The sequence below is a fragment of the Gorilla gorilla genome, chromosome Y (genome assembly GCF_029281585.2).
Source record: "Gorilla gorilla gorilla isolate KB3781 chromosome Y, NHGRI_mGorGor1-v2.1_pri, whole genome shotgun sequence".
Lineage (NCBI taxonomy): Eukaryota > Metazoa > Chordata > Mammalia > Primates > Hominidae > Gorilla > Gorilla gorilla.
In genome coordinates, this window is record NC_073248.2 from 31291911 (window position 1) to 31311538 (window position 19628).

The 19628-nt window shown below is 35.8% G+C and overlaps 1 protein-coding gene across 10 annotated transcripts in view; it reads right to left on the reverse strand.

Annotated features, from left to right (window-relative positions):
- Nucleotides 1-19628, reverse strand: part of USP9Y (ubiquitin specific peptidase 9 Y-linked) — a 204442-nt gene that overhangs the window by 31045 nt on the left and 153769 nt on the right. For all 10 annotated transcript variants that reach the window (XM_055377209.2, XM_055377205.2, XM_063703409.1 and 7 more), the window contains 6 exons: nt 19356-19464; nt 18826-18972; nt 17833-17979; nt 16566-16788; nt 13595-13815; nt 11227-11417 (listed from right to left, as the gene is read on the reverse strand). In XM_055377209.2, coding sequence (XP_055233184.1) covers nt 11227-11417; nt 13595-13815; nt 16566-16788; nt 17833-17979; nt 18826-18972; nt 19356-19464 — 1038 coding nt within the window. The remainder of the gene's footprint in view (nt 1-11226; nt 11418-13594; nt 13816-16565; nt 16789-17832; nt 17980-18825; nt 18973-19355; nt 19465-19628) is intronic.

A 19628-nucleotide genomic window follows, 5' to 3' on the forward strand; every position in this document is an offset into this window, starting at 1 on the left:
TAAAAACCCCTAATGAATAATGATGTTGAACACAGTTTTATACCATTTATCTTCTTTGGTTAAGTTTTCAAATATTTTAAGAATTTTAATTATGTACTTTTTAATATTGAGCTAGGAAAATTCTTTATTTTGTATGTATTTTGCAAATATTTTTCCCATGCTATGCCTTTTCATTTTCCTAATGATGTCTTTGGAAGAGTATATGGCTTTCCTTTTGATGAAGTCACACGTATCAACATTTATGAATTATCATCTAAATATTGTTTGATAACAATTCAAAGTGACAAAAGGTTTTTCTTCAATATTCTCACATTCTAGGTCTGAGTTTCATTTTGCATTAAATTTGTATAAGGCACAGGTTGAGGTTCACTTTCGGGGAAAGGGTATGAATGTCCAGTTGTCCCAAATCACTAAAAGCAAAGACTTTGCATTCTCTCCCCAAGATGGGAAAAATGCAAAGTCTTTTCATTAAATGATCTGGGACATTAGTCATATTAGTATACATTATTTTCCAAAGCTACACATGGTATTAATCTTTGTGCCTATCCTTTTATTAACGCCATGTTTTAATTTTTGTGGCTTTAATGGCAGTCTTGAAATCACGCAGTGGGAGTTCTCCAATTTGGATCATTTTCTTTCCCAAATTGTTTTAGCTTTCCTTGTCCTGTTTCCTTTCATGCTAATAATTGGTAAATTAATATACGTAAATATCCTATAAACATAGGTTTATAAATCAATTTGGGAAGAACTGACATGTTAGCAATATTTCATCTTTCATTAAAGGGATAGTATGGTATCTGCATGGTCTTGTGGGAAAAAAAATAGTTTTGAGTTTTTTTCTATCAATTTTTACCTTCTTTGATCTCTGCAGTTTTTTTTGAGTGTTCAGGATTCAGAAGCTGCAATTAGTTTTTGATGTTGTTGGTTTTTTTGTTTGTTTTGGTAAAGAGTGTTCATATACAGTAAACAGAAGCATAAAGGATAAATTATAACAACACACATACACACACCCCTTGTAAAATCACCTCAGTCAAGATAATGAATGTATCCAACACTCAAATGATTTTCCTTTTTAACCTCTCCATTTTGCCCCTGCCATCGCATTCTTCCCATCTCAAGCAACCACTTTGTGCTTTCTGCCAATTGGAATATTTCCATTTTCTATAATTTTAATACTAATACAATCACACGATATCCACCATTCCTGTCTTTTTTTTTCCACTCACAATAATGAATTTGCATTCAACATGATAGCTGTAGGCTGTCTGCAGATGCCTTTTATCAGGTTTTCTTTATTAGTTTTGCTGATGTTTATCAGGAAAATCTATTTTGTCAAATGTTTTCTTACATCTACTGAAGTGATCATATGTTTCCTTTTTAGTTTGTTTAATGTAAGTATATTAATTGATTTAAACCAACTAAGCTTTCCTAAAATATATTCTCCTTTGTCATCAGGTATTGTCTTTAATATTGTTCACTTCAACTTCCAAAATTATTTTTAGAAACTGTGCATCTAACACCAGAAATGTGGCCTGTAGTTTCAGTATTTTTAAATGTTTGTCATATTTTGCTATCAAGCAAAGTAGTTCTTCAAGAATCTTAATAAAAACTTTTTTATTTAGTTTTAGGCCATCATATCTTCTAATGCCTTTTTTTTTTTTTTATTTCCTTCTCCTGTTTTGGGGAAATTAACTAGACCATCTAAGGTTGTCCCACAGCTCAGTGATACTCTTTTCTTTTAGAAAATCATTTTACCCTTGTGTTTTATAATGAATACATTTAATAGATCTTTTCTTCTGCAGTGTGTTATCAGCTGTTAATCTCATTTAGCGTCTTTTTCTTTTCTTTTTGAGATGGACTTTCACTCATTGCCCAAGCTGGAGTACAATGGCGTGGTTTTGGCTCATTACAACCTCCACCTCCTGGGTTCAAGCGATTCTCCTGCCTCAGCTTCCCAAGTAGCTGAGATTATAAGCATGCACCACCACACCTGGCTAGTTTTCTATTTTTTGTAGATATGGGTTTAACCATGTTGGCCAGGTTGGTCTCAAACTCCTGACCTCAGGTGATCCACCGGCCTCAGCCGCCCAAAGTGCTGTGATTAGAGGCATGAGCCATGACTGCGCCCAGCCTTAGCGTATTTTTCATCTCTTTTAAATCTTCATCTGCAGAGCTTTGTTGTAATTTTGCTTATCTCTAACTTTCTGAACATATGAATATACATTACAAAAACTTTTAAAAGTTTTTATCATTTAACATCTGAGTCAGTTCTAGGTCAGGTCCACCTATTTGTTGATTCTTCGCATGGTAGGTCATATGTTCCTGCTTCTTTGCATGCCTGATAATCTTTGACTAGATAGAGATATTTTGAATTTTACCTTATTCAATGCTTGATATTCTGTACTCTTTTAAACTTTCTCTAGCTTGGTTTGAGACGTAGTTTGATTTTCCTGTTCACAGTTTAGGTAGCCAAAAACAGTGCATAGTATAGGAATAAGTATTCCTTGGTACCGAACAAGGCTCTTCTAGATACTCTATACCCTGTGAACTAACTGTTTTTCTAATGTGGCTGGGAGGAACAGCTATTTTTCCTGTTCCTGTGAGAATTTAGACTGCTCTCTCTAATTCTTTCATGTGTTTCTTTCCTTACCCCAATTTGTTTCCTGATTTACATGTAGTGCTTAGTTCTCTCTTGAATATTCAAGGAGAAATAAAAATTACTAGAATTAATGCAGCTCTCTGATGCACTATTACAAACCTTAGATCCTTCAGTCTCCTTGGATTCTCCACAATGTTTCCTCAAGTCAGGAATTCCATTGGTCTGATTCATTGTCCCACCCTACACTGTAGTCTAACTAAGGCTACTGCAGGGCTCTCATTTGTTTCCTATCTCAAGAATAATATTCCTTTTTTGTCTGATGCCTAATGTGTTGAAGCCATAGTTTAATGTAGTTTATCTGTATATTTTTTAAAAATTGTTTCACCAAAGGAGGCAAATTAAGTCCAAATTACTTCAAGCTGACCAGAAGTAAAAACACATTGTTTTCATTTTTAACACTACTCTAAAGTTTCTTTCTCTATCACTCTTTTTTTTTTTTTTTCCAACTTCATTGGTTTCTAGTACTTCTGAAAAATCTTTGCTTGTTTTGGGTTTAATTTACTATTTTCTCCACTGTATTTTTTTCTTTCCTTTTTTTTTTCTTTTTCATTTTTCTTTTTTTTTAAGATAGGATCTTGCCCTATTGTCCAGGCTGGAGTGCAGTGATGTAATCACAGCTCACCACAGCCTCAACTTATTGGGTTCAAGCAATCCTCTTCCCTTAGCTTCCTGAGTAGCTGGGACTACAGGTATGCATCACCATGCCCAGCTAATTTCTGTATTTTAAGGAGAGATGGAGGTTTCACTATGTTAGCCAGGCTAGTGTTCAACTCCTGGGCTCAAGTGATCTGCGCACCTTGGCCTCCCAAAGTGCTGTGATTACAGGCATAAGCCACCATACCTGGCTGCTCCCCTAGTTTTAAGGTAGAAAACAGGTTAATAATTCCTACATGAAAATATACCGTTTACTGGCCTGGCATGGTGGCTCATGCCTGTAATCCCAGCGCTTTGGGAGGCCGAGGCTGGTGGATCACCCAGGGTCTGGAGTTCGAGACCAGCCTCACCAACATGGTGAAACCCTGTCTCTACTAAAAACACAAAAAATTAGCTGGGCGTGGTGGCAGATGCCTATAATCCCAGCAACCTGGGAGGCTGATGCAGGAGAATCGGTTGAACCTGGGAAGTGGAGGTTGTGGTGAGTCGAGATCACACCATTGCATTTCAGCCTGGGCAACAAGAGTGAAACTCCATCTCAAATAGAAAAGAAAAGAAAAGAAAACAAAAGAAAAGAAAAGAAAAGAAACGAAAAGAAAAGAAAAGAAAAGCAAAGCAAAGCAAAGCAAAGCAAAGCAAAGCAAAGCAAATATACTGCTTACCATTCAACTATTCCTCACTAATTTTGGTAATCAGTGAATCTTTCTTGCATCAGTTATTACTGTGATGCTCTAACGGTGTTACTCTATTTCCTTCATTTATTTATTCCGTTATTTGCTTCTATCAGTATGAGCATTTATTTTATCCTAAGTATTATAATCTAATACTATTATTATTTATCTTTTTCCTAAAATTGTTTCAATATTAAACACGAGAGCTTTTCAGTTGGCACCTATGCCGACTTGGTATTATTTCTTTTCCTTTTTGACAATTTCCTTCATGGCTTGCATCTAGGCCAATATGCTCATAGTCGTCTGCTCCTGCCTGGGAACACACCAACTTTCCAAGCAGGTCTGGTTCCTTTTTATCAGAAAATGGTACTTACAAATTAAGCTCTAGATACCAACTGCCTAGATAACTATGTACAAATTAAGCTCTAGGTACCAACTGTTAGACACCTGCATTATTGGGGTCATTATTTTTAGACATTCTCAGTGCACAGAACTTGGAAATATATGCGTATATACCACATCAATGCTCACACACACATATCTCTATTGCTACACCTATCTGTATGTATGTGCCTAAACTTAAAACATATATACAAGATGCATGGTGGCTCAGCTCAAGCTGTAATCACAGCACTTTAGGGGGCTGATGGGGGCAGATCACTTGATGTCAGGAGTCCGAGACCAACTGGCCAACATGGTGAAACCCCATCTCTACTAAAAATAACAAAAAAAAATTAGCTGGGCATGGTGATGGGTGCCTGCGATCCCAGCTATTTGGAAGGCTGAGGCAGGAGAATTGCTTTAACCTGTGAGGTGGAGGTTGCAGTGAGCTGAGATTGCACCACTGCATTCCAGGCCAGGCTACAGAGCAAGACTCTGTCTCAAAACAAACAAACAAACAAACAAACCAACAAAAACACAACCACCAAGAAGCATACATACATATCACACCACATATGTAGTTTAAAATGAACATGATTACAACTACATACCAGTGTTCACTCAAGCCACCGACCTTCCCTTACCTGTAACTTATCTTTACAAAAATTACAATCCTGGCTGTTATTATCTATGCTAGATTTGTTCACCTCTAATAAACATCTAAAGTAGTTCCAGAATTGGTAACACTTGGAAATAGAATTGCAGAGATTAGTACTTCTGTACAATTCTTTTTATTTAGCTTTACAGTACCTACTCAATACACTGTTTTCCAGAGTTACTTGGGATGGTTCTTTCAACTTTTCTTGGTTAGTGATTTCCTATTTTCTTTTTCCAAGCTTGGATTTTTTTTTTTTAAAAAGTTGAGATAATTGTAGAATCACATGGAGTTTTAAGAAATAACAGAGATACTGTTTTCTCTGTTTCTGTATTCTAATAAAGATATCTTTTATCCAATTTCCCCAGCAATAGCATCTTGCAAAACTATGTAACACAATATCACAATTGGGATACTATTATTGGTACACACCAAAATCTTAAATTACATTTCTCTAGGTTTTACTTGTACTTATTTCTGTATGTACGTTTAGCTGTCTATGTCTGTGTAATTTTACATATACACACACAAATATATATGTATTTACATACATATACATATATAGAATATATGTATAAATTATATACAATTGCTTTATGAATTACATTATCACATAGTGTTAATATTTTACCACTTCCATTAAGATACAGAAGCTTCACAGCCAAATAATAAGCATTTACTTTTCTCCATATATAATTGTCAAACATACTAAAACCATGCATAATTACCCCTTAATGTTATTTTTATTTTCAATACTCATAGAAATTTAAACAAACTAGGAAAGAAAAATAAGACTACTACATATACCATTTCCCATTTGTATTCTTTCTTGCAATTACATGTGTCCCTGTGTTTAACTACCTTTCTGCCAAAACTTTTGACAGAATTTAGAAATTTCTTCACAAGTTTCCTTTCTCATGAGAATAAATGTATATCCCAGTAACTACTAAGAGATATTTTCACTGGATATCAGAATTTGACTTTTATTATTTATCTACTTTTTCTTCTGCTGCCTGTACTTTTGATGTAATCAAACAAATCACTGCCAAATCCAATGTCATAAATTTTCCCTTTAAACTTATAAAATTTTATTTATTATGTTTAGTTTTGATTCATATTGAGTCAATATTTAAATATGGTCTAAGGCAGGATTGTCCAAGGGAGAGAATACACTCATGGGTTCTGAGTTTTTGTTTCTTGATAGGCCGGTGAAGTTCCTTCCTCACCCTCATTTAATCTTATCACTAGACACAGAAACTAAAAACCCACGGCTTCAGGCTGCTTTTAGCCTAAAAGAAAACAAAACATAACAATGAAATAAGGCAGGTTGGACAAGCTTGTCTAACACAAGGTTTTAATGATGAAAGACTAAGAGCTTTTCCTCTAAGACCAGGAACAACTCAAAAGATATCCACTTTTACCACTTCTATTTGACACAGTAATTCTCCTAGACAATCATTAAAGAAATAAGAAACAAAAAGCATCCAAATCAAAATCCTAACGATTACACACAAGTATACATCACTATGATAAAATAATTCAACAAAGTTTCCAAATCAGCACCCCAAAATCAATATGGGGAGATGAGGGAGTTATTATTAATGAATATAAAGTTTCAATTTAAAAGAAGAAAAACTGGCAGGGCACGGTGGCTCAGCCTGTAATCCCAGCACTTTGAGAGGCAGAGCAAGGCAGATCACCTTAAGTTAGGAGTTCCAGACCGCCCTGGCCAACATGGTGAAACCCTGTCTCTACTAAAAATACAAAAATTAGCTGGGCGTGGTGGCACGCACCTGTAATTCCAGCTACTCGGTAGGGTGAGGCAGGAAAATTGCTTGAACCCGGGAGGTGGAGGTTGCAGTGAACTGAGATCACGTTACTGCACTGCAGCACAGCAAGAGAACGAGACTCCGTCTCAAAACAAACAAACAAACAAACCAACAAAAAAAGATGAAAAACCTTCGGATATAGTGGCGTAAAGGTATATAATGCCAGTCACCTGGACAACTAAAATCTATTAAAAGGGTGAATTTTTATGTTGTGCACATTCTGCCACGATAGAAATAGTAAATCACAGGAGGAGCCTGAAAATGAAAAGAAAAAGAAAAGATAAGTATGATTTCATCAAAATTTAAAACTCTTGCCTGGGTGCTGTGGCTCACGCCTGTAATCCCAGCACTTTGGGAGGCCAAGGCAGGCGAATCATCTGAGGTCAGGAGTTCAAGACCAGCCTGGCCAATGTGGTAAAACTCCGTCTCTACTAAAAACACAAAAATTAGCTGGGTGGGGTGGCACAGGCCTGTAGCCTTAGCCACTTGGGAGGCTGAGGCAGAAGAATTGCTTGAATCTGGGAGGCAGAGGTTGCAGTGAGCCAAGATTGCACCACTGCAATCCAGCCTGGGTGACAGAGTGACACTCTGAAAAAAAAAAAAAAAAAAAAAACCTCTTAAGCATAAAGTGTACTATAAATATACTGAGAGGATAATCCACAGATGGGAGAAAATATTTCTAAATAATTTATCTTTAAGGGCCTACTATCACCCATACGCAAAAAAGATACAAAGAAGTCTTACAACGCAACAACAAAAGGCAATCAAAAAATGAGAAAAGTACTTGAACAGACATTTCCTCAAAAAAGTACAGAAATTGCTAATAAGTACATGCAAAATGCTCAATAGTACTAACAGTCATTAGGGAAATACAAATCAAATTCAAAATAAGATACACTTCACATATTTCAAGATGGATATACTAAAAGTAAGGAAACAGCAAGTGTTGACAGATGTAGAGAAACTGTAACCTTCATAATCTGCTGACAGAAAATGTAAATGTCTGGGCCAGGGCCAGTGGCTCACACCTGTTAATACCAGCACTTTGGGAGGCCAAGGTTGGCATATCATCTGAGGTCTGGAGTTTGAGACCAGCCTGGCCAATATGGCCAAATCTCATCTCTACTAAAAACCCTGTCTCTACTGAAAATACAAAAATCAGCTGTGGTGGAGTGCTGATGGAGCACGCCTGTAGTCCCAGCTACTCAGGAGCTGAGGCAGGGAGCAGCGCTGAGGCAGGACAGTTGCTTGAACCCGGGATGTAAAGGCTGCCATGAACTGAGATTGCGCCACTGTACTCCAGCCTGGGTAACAGAGTAAGACTACTTCTCAAGGAAAAAAAAAAAAAAAAAAGAAAAGAAAATGTAAAATTCTACAGGGGCTTTGGAAACCAATTTGGTGGCTCCACAAAAAATTAGACATAGAATTACCACATGACCCAGTAACCACATTTCTAGGTCTACTCCAAAAAGAAATGAAACATGCATCCACACACAAACTTGTTCATGAATTTTCACAGAGGCACTATTCACAATAGCTCAAAGACGGAAACCATCCAAAGTTAATCAATGGATAAATAAACAAAACATGGTCTAGTCATACAACGAAATATAATTCAGCCATAAAATGAACAAAGCGCCGATACATGTTACAAAATGGACATACCTTAAACACACCATGTTTAACATAAGAAGCTAGACAGAAAGGCCATATATTCTGTGATTAAATTACAAGAAATATCAAAAATATGCAAACCTATATAGAGAGAAAAGTAATTTTTTGTTGTCAGGGTAGGAAGAAGAGAAAAGTGGGCTGAATGATTCTTTAATGAGCAGGGAACCTCTTTTTTTGGTGAGGAAAATGTCCTGGAACCAAATGGTAGTGATACTTTCACAAAAATTCTGAATGTATCAAAAAGCACTGAATTGTACACTATTAAATGGTTAAAATGGTGAATTTTATGAGAACTTTACCACAAAAGAAAAAAATGTAATAGGAACATATGTGTCTAGAGTTTGTGTAACACAAATGTTTTAGGACAAATTGTGAGCTCCACACTTATTTGTAGAGAATCACTGAGAGGACAAAAACATATATATTTAAGTACAAACACATTATAGCTTACTACATTTAAATACAGATTATAAAGAAGCAAAACGATATATATCTATATATGTGTGTATGAAATTCCTCTATAATAATGTATATAATTATGTAACTGTGTATTCAATTATCACACATATATTATTAAGTGAAATATTTGAAGACCAATCTGAAAGTGTTATAGTACATTGGAAGAACAGGAACAGAATTGTTGACTAGATTGCCGAAAAAAGTCGAGGTAAAGAAAGCATACGCTAGGGAAAGAAAAAAATAGTTGAAACACGTAAAAAGGGGAGCAAGGCACATGTGAAGTTACATAACTGAAAGAGGAAAAAAAGAATTATATATGCATATCGTACTTATAATCTAGGCTTACAGCTCAGCTACAGAATACAGAAATTTATACTGAGAGATATAATGGGGAGTCAGTGTACTGTAAGTTTGTGACTTTCAAAAGGAATCAAAGTGATATGCTAATACATATAAGGGTGGCTGCCATAAGTGCAACAGAAAAAACAGCTCAGAAATCAGAAGAGCCCTTTCCTTTCCTGTCTCTGAGCTATCAAGGAAGTATCTTGTTGAAACAACTCTAAATTCTTATGAGGAGCAGCAGTGTTTTTCTACACATTAGGAAGAGCATGTATTACAGTATATAGTAAAAAGTTGTGCTACAGTGTTTAGTACCATGTATAACACAAAGTAGGTCTTGATAAAATAGGTGAAACAAACAAAAAAGACAAGTTCAAGATGTAACTGAGCTCTTCCTTTGTTTTTTTGAGACAGGGTCTCACTCTGTTGCTCAGGCTGGAGGACAGTGGCTCCATTATGATTGAGGTGATCCTCCTGCCTCAGCGTCCCAGGTAGCTGGGACTACCGGCACAGGCCACCACACCCAGCTAAGTTTTTGCATTTTTAGTAGAGATGGGGTATTGCCATGTTGCCCAGGGTGGTCTTGAACTCATGGGCTCAAGTGATCTGTTTGCCTTGGCCTCCCAAAGTGATGGGGCTACTAGTGTGAGCCACTGCAGCTGGCCTAATTGAGGTTTGCCAAACCTAAAAAGAGGCCAAATTTTATTGGTAACTTTTGGAGGATGTTAGGCAATCATCACTTTACAAATCTGTAAAGAAAAATATACCTATATATATAAATATAAAGTTATAATTATATATAATATATACAGTATATAATGATATATAATAATACACATACATTTTTTGTTGCCAGACTAGGAAGGTGGACTTCCTTTCTAGTGGTGAAAATGTTCATTTCTTTATGAGTAATGCTGGTCTTCAAGGTGATTATGATACATCACCTCAGGGATCAACACTGCTCCAGAGACCAAAAGATATCATTAATGCACTAATCTAACTTATAATGAAAGAAGTTGAAAGAAACTAAGAACAAAAGTTAGTGAATGAAATGATATTCCACTCACTAAAGGAGCTGAGACTACAGGTTCATATTACCATGCTTAATTTTTGCATTTTTTTGTAGAGACAAGGTTTTGCCATGTTTCCCAAGATTATAAAGTAATTTTTATTATATGTGATAATGTACCATGATCATCTTTTTAAAGAAAAATGTTAGGGATATATAAAAAAACTATATAGATAAAACAATATATTTGACATTTGCTTCAGCAGAGAGCTGATTAAGCAAGGGGATGACTATGTTTTACTATTTTGCTTTTATATAATTTTTTATTAAGATTGAGTTTCCTCTTGTTGCTCAGGCTGGAGTGCAATGGCACAATCTTGGCTCACTGCAACCTCTACCTCCTGGGTTCAAGCGATTCTCCTGCCTCAGCCTTCCGAGTAGCTGAGATTACAGGCATGTGCCACCACACCCAGCAAATTTTGTATTTTTGGTAGAGATGGGGTTTCTCCATGTTGGTCAGCCTGGTCTTGAACTCCTGACCTCAGGTGATCCGCCAGCCGTGGCCTCCAAAAGGGCTGGGATTACAGGAGTGTGCCACTGTGCCTGGCTGCTTTTATATAATTGATGTCTTCCAAAATGAAGAAGTAAATTACATCTTAAGATATTAAAGAACATAGTGCCTTTCTTTACTGTGACAAATTTTACTTCTTTCTATTGGGATAATAAAACATTCTATTGGGATAATAAAACAAAACTATGACCAAGAAGGATAATTAGAATATTAGTACAGTTTAAATATTAAATATAAAACTAATTATGTATTCTAAGCTACATTTTAGAAGTTTACTGCATTGAGGTTTTTATGAAACTTAAATGATCACCCACCCATAATTTACCTGAACTGTTTCCAAAATCCTCTGGGTACATAGTATTGTAGTCGGGAAGCAGCTAAATGACCAAAGATGACCTGAAGGTGTCTTAGGACACCAATATTATACTCTTTCCTATCTTCTGTCTTACTTAATGCTGGCTTGTCTTCAAATTGATGAGGATATCCAAATACATCATCTCGGGGATCAACATTACTCTAGAGACGAAAAGACATTATTGATGAGCTAATCTAACTTTAATAGTATAACGAAAGAAGCTGAAACAAATACCACAAGTTAGTAAATGAAATGCTATGCACTTTTTTATATTTCTTACTTCCAAAGCACTTAATTTTTAATATTAGTGCTCATTTCACAGATGGGTTGTGATAAAAGATTTCACAGATAAGTTATCATAAAAGAATAGTTAAAAAAATACATTAGAGGTAGTGTAATATAGTAAAGTTTGGTCAAGTATACAGCAATAAAGATAAATGAGTGCTCTGCCATAAGTAACTTCAGGGGAATAAGTTACTTGGTCTTCCTAGGACTCAGTATTTTCTTGTGAGCATAATGCATTTTCCAGATACATGAGGTAATTTACGCAATGTTATCACAATTATTAACAATAAATACAGTTATTAAGAGTAGTTGTGGAAGGTACGGGAGCATATACAGAAGCTCCAAACGTCATAATATCATTGTAGCTACAGAGCAAAATACAGCTGCTTTACAAATATCTAACATGTTTCTATATGCTTTGCTCTGTATCTGGTATTTGTGATACAGAAATAAATAATACCCAGTTCCTGCCCTGGAGAAGCTCATTGCATAGAAAAAGTAGGCAGACACATGCATGCCATAGTACAGTGCTGAGACAACATAAAGCACAAGCAACCAAGCACAAAGGTGGGTGACCTAATCTGAAAGTTTATGTTCTGTTGGCCTCACTTACTTCTTGTCAGTATGATTTGCCATCCCTATCTGTTTTAAATTCAACACCCTAAGGGTAACATGGGCTATAAAAGTAGGACTTAATTTCCAATTTCCTTTCAGTAGTGGCTCTTAACCTGGTATTGGTCAACAACCCACATGGAGATTCTACTGTAAGTATAGTTACCCAGATAGGAATGCCTGGATGGTGCATCCAGGCATTATTATATTATCCAGGATAATATAAATAAATATTATTTATTATCTAATAAATAATATTAGATTTATTATTAATAAATCTAATAAATTTCAAGATTTATTAGATCTTGAAAGGCGGCAGCAAGTGTTTGTAATCTCCATAAATGATACACTACAATCTGAAACTCAAACTATTTCTGACCACTGAAGGGAAGATATGTAGAAATTGGAGAACCATTTCCTGCAGTTACAATTTTTGTTTCTGTATTTAGTTCCTATCAACATACATGCAAAAAAGTAAAAGATAAACAGTCTAAGTATAAACATGACCGAAACTTTTTTTTTCTTTTCAGATGGAGTCTCACTCTGTCACCCAGGCTGCAGTACAGTGGCACGATCTCAGCTCACTGCAACTTCTGCCTCCCGAGTTCAAGTGATTCTCTGGCCTCAGCCTCCTGAGTAGCTGGGATTACAGGCATGTGTCACCACGCCTGGCTAATTTTTGTGTTTTTAGTAAAATCGGGCTTTCATTATGTTGATCGGGGTGGTCTCAAACTCCCCACCTCAGGTGATGTGCCCGCCTTGACCTCCCAAAGTGCTGGGATTATAGGCACGAGCCACCATGCCCAGCCAAAATACGACCAAAACTTCAAATTTTCCATATACATGTATTTAAGACCTCCATCTTAAATATGTGATCTGCCACTAAAACCTAACTTTTTTACTGCTTTATTTTCAACTGGATACATTTCATAGGCAGCCTGATTACAACTGTTAACTAATATTGTTAACAGGTCCGTGAAGCATTAGCTGAGAAACAAATTTGTTTCCTTAGCAGAAAGAGCTCTAATTTGAGAAAAATAGAGAATCCTAAAAATAAGTACAGCTTATGAAACACAGACAATATAAAAAGTGAAAGAAATTAAATAACAGATTTTAAAAAACAAGGCAATGAAAATGTAATTATTAAAAATAAATAGATTCATCATTTTTCAAATACCAAATTACATTTACCATGTCACACAAAATGCGATTATATTAACTGTGCTTTGGAGACGAACAAAAAAACAGTGTTAATTATCAACTGGAGTTTTAAGTCTATTAGATAGTGAGTACTACAAGTATGCCAGACATAGTATCTCAGAGATTCTGTCTGTATCATCAAAATGTAGTCCCCATAACATCCCACGAAAGTATAGTAATCTGATGGAGAACAACAGCATCTGCTATCAGACTCTTCAAAGAAAACAGTATTAAAATTTACCTCACTGTCCTGCTTCTCATCCCCGAACATATCATCGTCTAAATCACTACCTGTGCCTTCAATTGCAAGAATACTGTTCCTGATAGAAGGAATCATGTATAGCTGCTGGATCACAGAGTTCATGTAACACGTAGCACCAGCATTTTTGAGTCCCACAAATCCTTTTGGTGGGCGGGGTCCAACAGGGGGCAGATATTCCCACTCAGTAAGTGCTTCACAAGCTGAGTTGAAAAGAGAAAAGATGCTTATACTATGAAAACAGTGATTCTGTTCACTGTTTTCAGGCTAACAAATTAATAATAGCAACACCTCCTTCACCACCACAGCCACTTTGAAACAGTACTTTAAATTTTGACACCAACAACATAAGCCACCACACAGATTTTAACTACAGACCTTGTTAAGTTGATGTTTTTAATGATACTGCTTCTGTAACAGTTTTAAGAGTCATATAAGATGATGTAATATTGGCCAGTGCCGTGCCTCATGCCTGTCATCCCAGCAGTTTGGGAAGCCAAGGCAGGCAGATCACCTGAGTTCAGGAGTTCAAGACCAGCCTGACCAACATGGTGAAACCCTGTCTCTAGTGAAAATACAAAAGTTAGCTGAACATGGTGGCAATGTGCCTGTCATTCCAGCTACTTGGGAGGCTGAGTCAGGAGAACTGCTTGAACCCATGAGACAAAGGTTGCAGTGACTCCAGCCTGGGCGACAGAGACAGACTCTGTCTCAAAAAAACAAGATGGTATAGCATTAAATTTCCATGTGTTAAACACAGGCTTAGTGTTAACCATTATTATTTTACTAATTAAAAACTTCTAGCCGGGCATGGTGGCTCACGACTGTAATCGCAGCACTTTGGGAGGCCAAGGCGGGCAGATCACAGGGTCAGCAGTTTGAGACCAGCCTGGCCAACATGGTGAAACCATGTCTGTACTAAAAATACAAAAATTAGCTGGGTGTGGTGGCATGCACCTGTAGTCCCTGCTACTAGGAAGGCTGAGGAAGGAGAACTGCTTGAACTTGGGAGGTGGGGTTGCAGTGAGCCGATATCGTGCCACTGCATTCCAGCCTGGCAACAAGGCCAAGCCTCCCTCTCAAAAACAAAAACGACAAAAAAATAAACTTCTGTACCTAAGTGTATTGAATTCACTGTGGTCAGAACTCTATATAAACAAAATACTATGGTTTTCTCACTTTTAATTGCATATAGGACCACTTTGTCTTATTTATAATGTAAGTATGTATACAATACAAACTTGACTTTGTCAAGTCGTGGTTCTGATTCTTAAAAAAGTATAACCTTCACGTAAATATCTGTTTCCTTCCTTAGTAAATAGTGATAATTGCTTTGCCAATATCCAGTTTTATTGTGAGATAAAGTCAATGGGATGGTGTATTTCAAATCACTGTGAGAACTATAAATCCCCCTCTTCCTTGCATAAAACCAAAACAACTTAAACATCAATCACCATCAGAGATGAATTACATAAATTGGAGCACATTGAACTGCAAGTTATGTAGCTAAAATACAGAACTATACAGACCTTCATGTGCTGACAGGTGTGTCACAAAATACAAAACAAAATTAACAATATTGTATTTTGTACATTCTCATTTGTACAAAACGAATAGCTATACATACATATAAATGCATAGACAGAGATAATCTCTGGACTGGAAACATAAAACCTGTAGGAAGTTAATAATTGTTAACATGTATCCTCTTTTGTATTTGAAAATACATATTTACCAGGTATAAACTTTAGTAAAATAAGTGTTTCTAAAAAATAAACTCTTTTGAAACTACATACTTACCACATAAATACATTAGCTAAATAAATTAACAAAAGAAGTGTTTTTAAAAAAGAAACTCTTTTTTAAAAATAGTGACTCACACATGTAATCTCAGTAGTGACTCACACATGTAATCTCAGTGCTTTGGGAGGCCAAGATGGGTGGATCACCTGAGGTCAGGAGTTCTATACCAGCCTGGCCAACATGGTGAAACCCTGTCTCTCTAAAAATACAAAAATTAGCCAGGTGTGGTGACAGTCACCTGTAATCCCAGCTACTTGGGTGGCTGAGGCAAGAGAACTGCTTGAACCCGGGAGGCGGAGGTTGCAGTGAGCTGAGATGGCGCCATCGCACTCCAGACTGGGGAACAAGAGTGAGACTTCGTCTGAAAAGAAGAAGAAACTCTTCTCTCTATGCAGAGTCAAAGGGACAAAAAAACATCTGACCTAAGCAGGGAGTTTAGCTAGAAACTCCTACAATGTGATTGAAAACGTCCTCACCCAGAGAAAGACATAAGCAAAAATAAATTCATATTTATTAATTAAAGATTTATAATGAATGCTGTTATTAATTATATTTTTAAGCCTTGGGTTTTTCCTTGAAATGAACTAAATTTTATATTATTATCTGTTATTTTACTTATACCACCTCCCACTCTGAGTTTCAGTTCTATGTAAGATCTGAACATAGGTACTCACTTTGTGGGACTGATGTAGGCATTTAGAACTTAGTAAAATACACTCAAATGTTCTCTTCTCACATTGTGATCTTTAAAACCATACCTTCCTTAGAATTCAACTAAAATAACATTAAGCAACTTCAGTGTTAGGATTATGAAAATCTCTTCAATACATACATTTAAAATGTAAACTTTTTATGGCATTAAATTTGCCTTCCTGTTACTCTGAAGTTTTGGTTTTATTTCACATATGATTAAATAAAACTCATCGAAACAAACTATAAACAAGCATTTAAAAGACACAGCTAAAAATTTTTCTGAATTAATGTTCTGTGACTAAAGTGGTTTTAATTATATATCTGACAGCTAAAAAATGTTAAACTCATTGGATCAAAAAAAATCCATCACAAGTTAATTTTTTCTAAAACATCAAATAAAATTTTACACTGAAGTATTATTAATGAACAAAACAGCTTTATAATTTAAAATACTCACTAGTAATTGCTGTGCCCATGTAATACATTTCAGTCAAACAGTCTACTATCTGTTTGAGATTCCTCACACAGCCAATAGCTAATGCTACAAGTAGCTCAAAACCAGCATTGATGGTAACGGGTGAACTACAGACTGGAATAGCCTGCTCTGCTGGTAGTTCTCCGCTTCTTAAATATTGCAGGTAAACTTTGGATGCGGGAAAGATGAAATCATCAATTAATTCCTAGTAAGTTAGAAAAAGACATTACATGTTATTAGTAGAAAATATAGTTAGGAACAATATGTTTCTTCAAAGGGAATACTTCAATAATTATTTGACATAATTAAATATCTCATTATATCTCAAAACAAAACAAAAAAACCCCTGAGTACAATTAATAAATGTAATCAGTTTTCCAGATTAGATTTTTTGAAGTGATTTAAACAATTTTATACCAAAGAAAAGTGACATTCTAAATAAATTTATTTCTTTAATCAGATATAAACAGAAACAAATTCATTTCAAACAGGAACAGAATGCATCAAAGTTATATTCTTTTTCTTGAATTGCATGACATATAAAGAAGCTCACCAAGAAACAGTGTATAAAAAATGAAGTTTTGGAAGACGGAAATTTCTCTCATTTAGAAATCTAGTCAAGAAAAATTGAGATTTATTCAACATGAAAATCACCTCAATGCTGCCTACTGACTTTTCATACCACTTTATCGTAACTCTGATTTGTAACTACTTTACAAAATCTCTTAAAGTGAGGCACACATTTTAAAGTTACTGTAACCTCTTCAGAGATCGTTTTTAAAAGAGAAGTGGGACAAGAAAAAAGAAAAAATATCAAGATTATGTCTCAAAGACATTATACAGAGCTCAATCAGACAGATTTGCTAACATTTATAAGGTCATGATAAGAAGTTCAGTAACAAAATTCAGAACTTACCTTAAAGAGGCTGGGTGCGGCGGCTCACCCACTTTAGGAGGCGGAGGTGAACGGATCACTTGAGGTCAGGAGGTCAACACCAGCCTGGCCAACATGGTGAAACCAGGTCTCTACCAAAAATACAAAAATTAGCCAGGTCTCTACCAAAAATAGAAAAATTAGCCAGGTGTGGTGACACATGCCTGTAATCCCAGCTATTTGGGTGGCTGAGGCAGGAGAATCGCTTGAACCCGAGAGGCGGAGGCTGCAGTGAGCTGAGATGGCACCACTGCACTCCAGTCTGGGCCACAGAGCGAGACTCCATCTCAAAAAAAGAAAAAAAAAAGTACTTACTTTAACGAGATTAGCACCTCCTTTTTCACAACCAAAGTGATACTTTTTCTCAGAAGTTTGAAAGGCCAATAACTCTTTTGTTACCCCAAGGTGGCCTTCCAGTATTGGCTCTTCGACACCTGTTTCACCTGTGTTTTTAACATTATCCTGCAAAAGGAAAAATATTATAGGCCCAACTTACAACATGTAGATAGAAAAGGACAAGGAGTTAGGAGAACAGAGAGCTTGAGGGAAATGAGATCTTCTATACAACTTCCCCAAACCGTTCAAGTGGTTTCCTATTTCTTTTTGAGAACTCTCTAGAACAGTAAATGTAAGCAATTTTGCTTACACAAACATATTTGGGATTTACACAAGACACAAACATATTTGGGATTTACAACCACGAGGAAAGGAGGTTACTACAGCACTGAGTGGAAGAGGCCCGAAATGCTGCTCAACATCCTACAATGCACAGCAAAGCTCCTGCCCAAAAGGAATTATCTGGGTACACAATGTCAATAGCCAGAGTTCAAAAACCGTGTTCCATAAGTAAGCTTTATAATCTACTAGAAGCAGCTAACCTGAAGCCCAAAGCCATACACTTTAGAAATATACACTCATAGAACTTTGTGAAAGTAAGATATCAGATGGTTCAATGTAAATACGAATCTCTCAAATTCGATTTTTTAAAAACTCTTCAAATGTGATAATTTCCCCAAAAAAGGCCAAGAAGCACCAAAGTGAAAGAAACAGAATTATCAGCATTCCAAGTTCCAAGAAAAGTAAAACACACTGAACAAAAGTAGCTATGTTTGTTTCTATGAATCTAAGTTACCAATTCGCTAGTGAAAAGTACACAGTTTGTTTGTATTTATTCTCAGAGGCATTTTGAGAATTTATTCTCCTAAGTTGTCAAATAAAAATAGAGACTAAATAAAAGACTCCAAACCTCCTTTTAATAAGACAGCTGATTTGGTCACGACATAATAAACTAAATACTATTCAACTTACCCTAATCTTTTTGAGCCAATCAATTTCACTGACAAGAAGAACTTCAGCATTGGGTATGTTAATATTGCCATTGTAAGCATAATTGAGAAGGTGCCGTAAAAGTGTGAAATAATCGCCTGAATATTTACCCTTCTCTCTTGCTGTGCTCTGAAATATTAAATTAAAACAACATGAATTCACAAGTCTACACTCAGAGTCCATATAATTTTTTTAAACCCAGAAAAATTAAAATTGGCAATATTTCATATCAATGACAAAGATGTACTATATTTTTCCTACAGACGTACTATATATATAAAATAAATATATAGTACATCTATAGACCTACATGTATTTTTCCAAGACGTAGTGTATTTTTCCCAAGAAATGTAAAAAAACAAAAAGCCAATCTACAAATAGTAAAAAATTATAATACTGCATTTATTAATTATGCCTGTTCTAAATACAATAAAAGGTATCGTAGTAACTTTCTGAATGTCTCTCACGTTAAGAATGCATTATATTGATAAGTTCATTTGAAAACTTCTCACCCCCAGTATGGTAAAGAGTAAAGTAATGAAGAAAAGCAGAGGCCTGTGTCCCATGCAACATCTGGTGCACATTAAAAAGAACTGCTCCTGTGCCAACTGACGAACAGTTCTGAAATAAAAACATAATGTATCTTATGAACAACAACAAAATAATTCCAACACTGATCTATCTTTAATAGGAGGTATACATCAATAGTAAAATACAAGGTAACCCCCATTTTAGCATTTGGCTAGCAACACAGAATGAATGAGTTTAAAATACTTGTCAGGGAG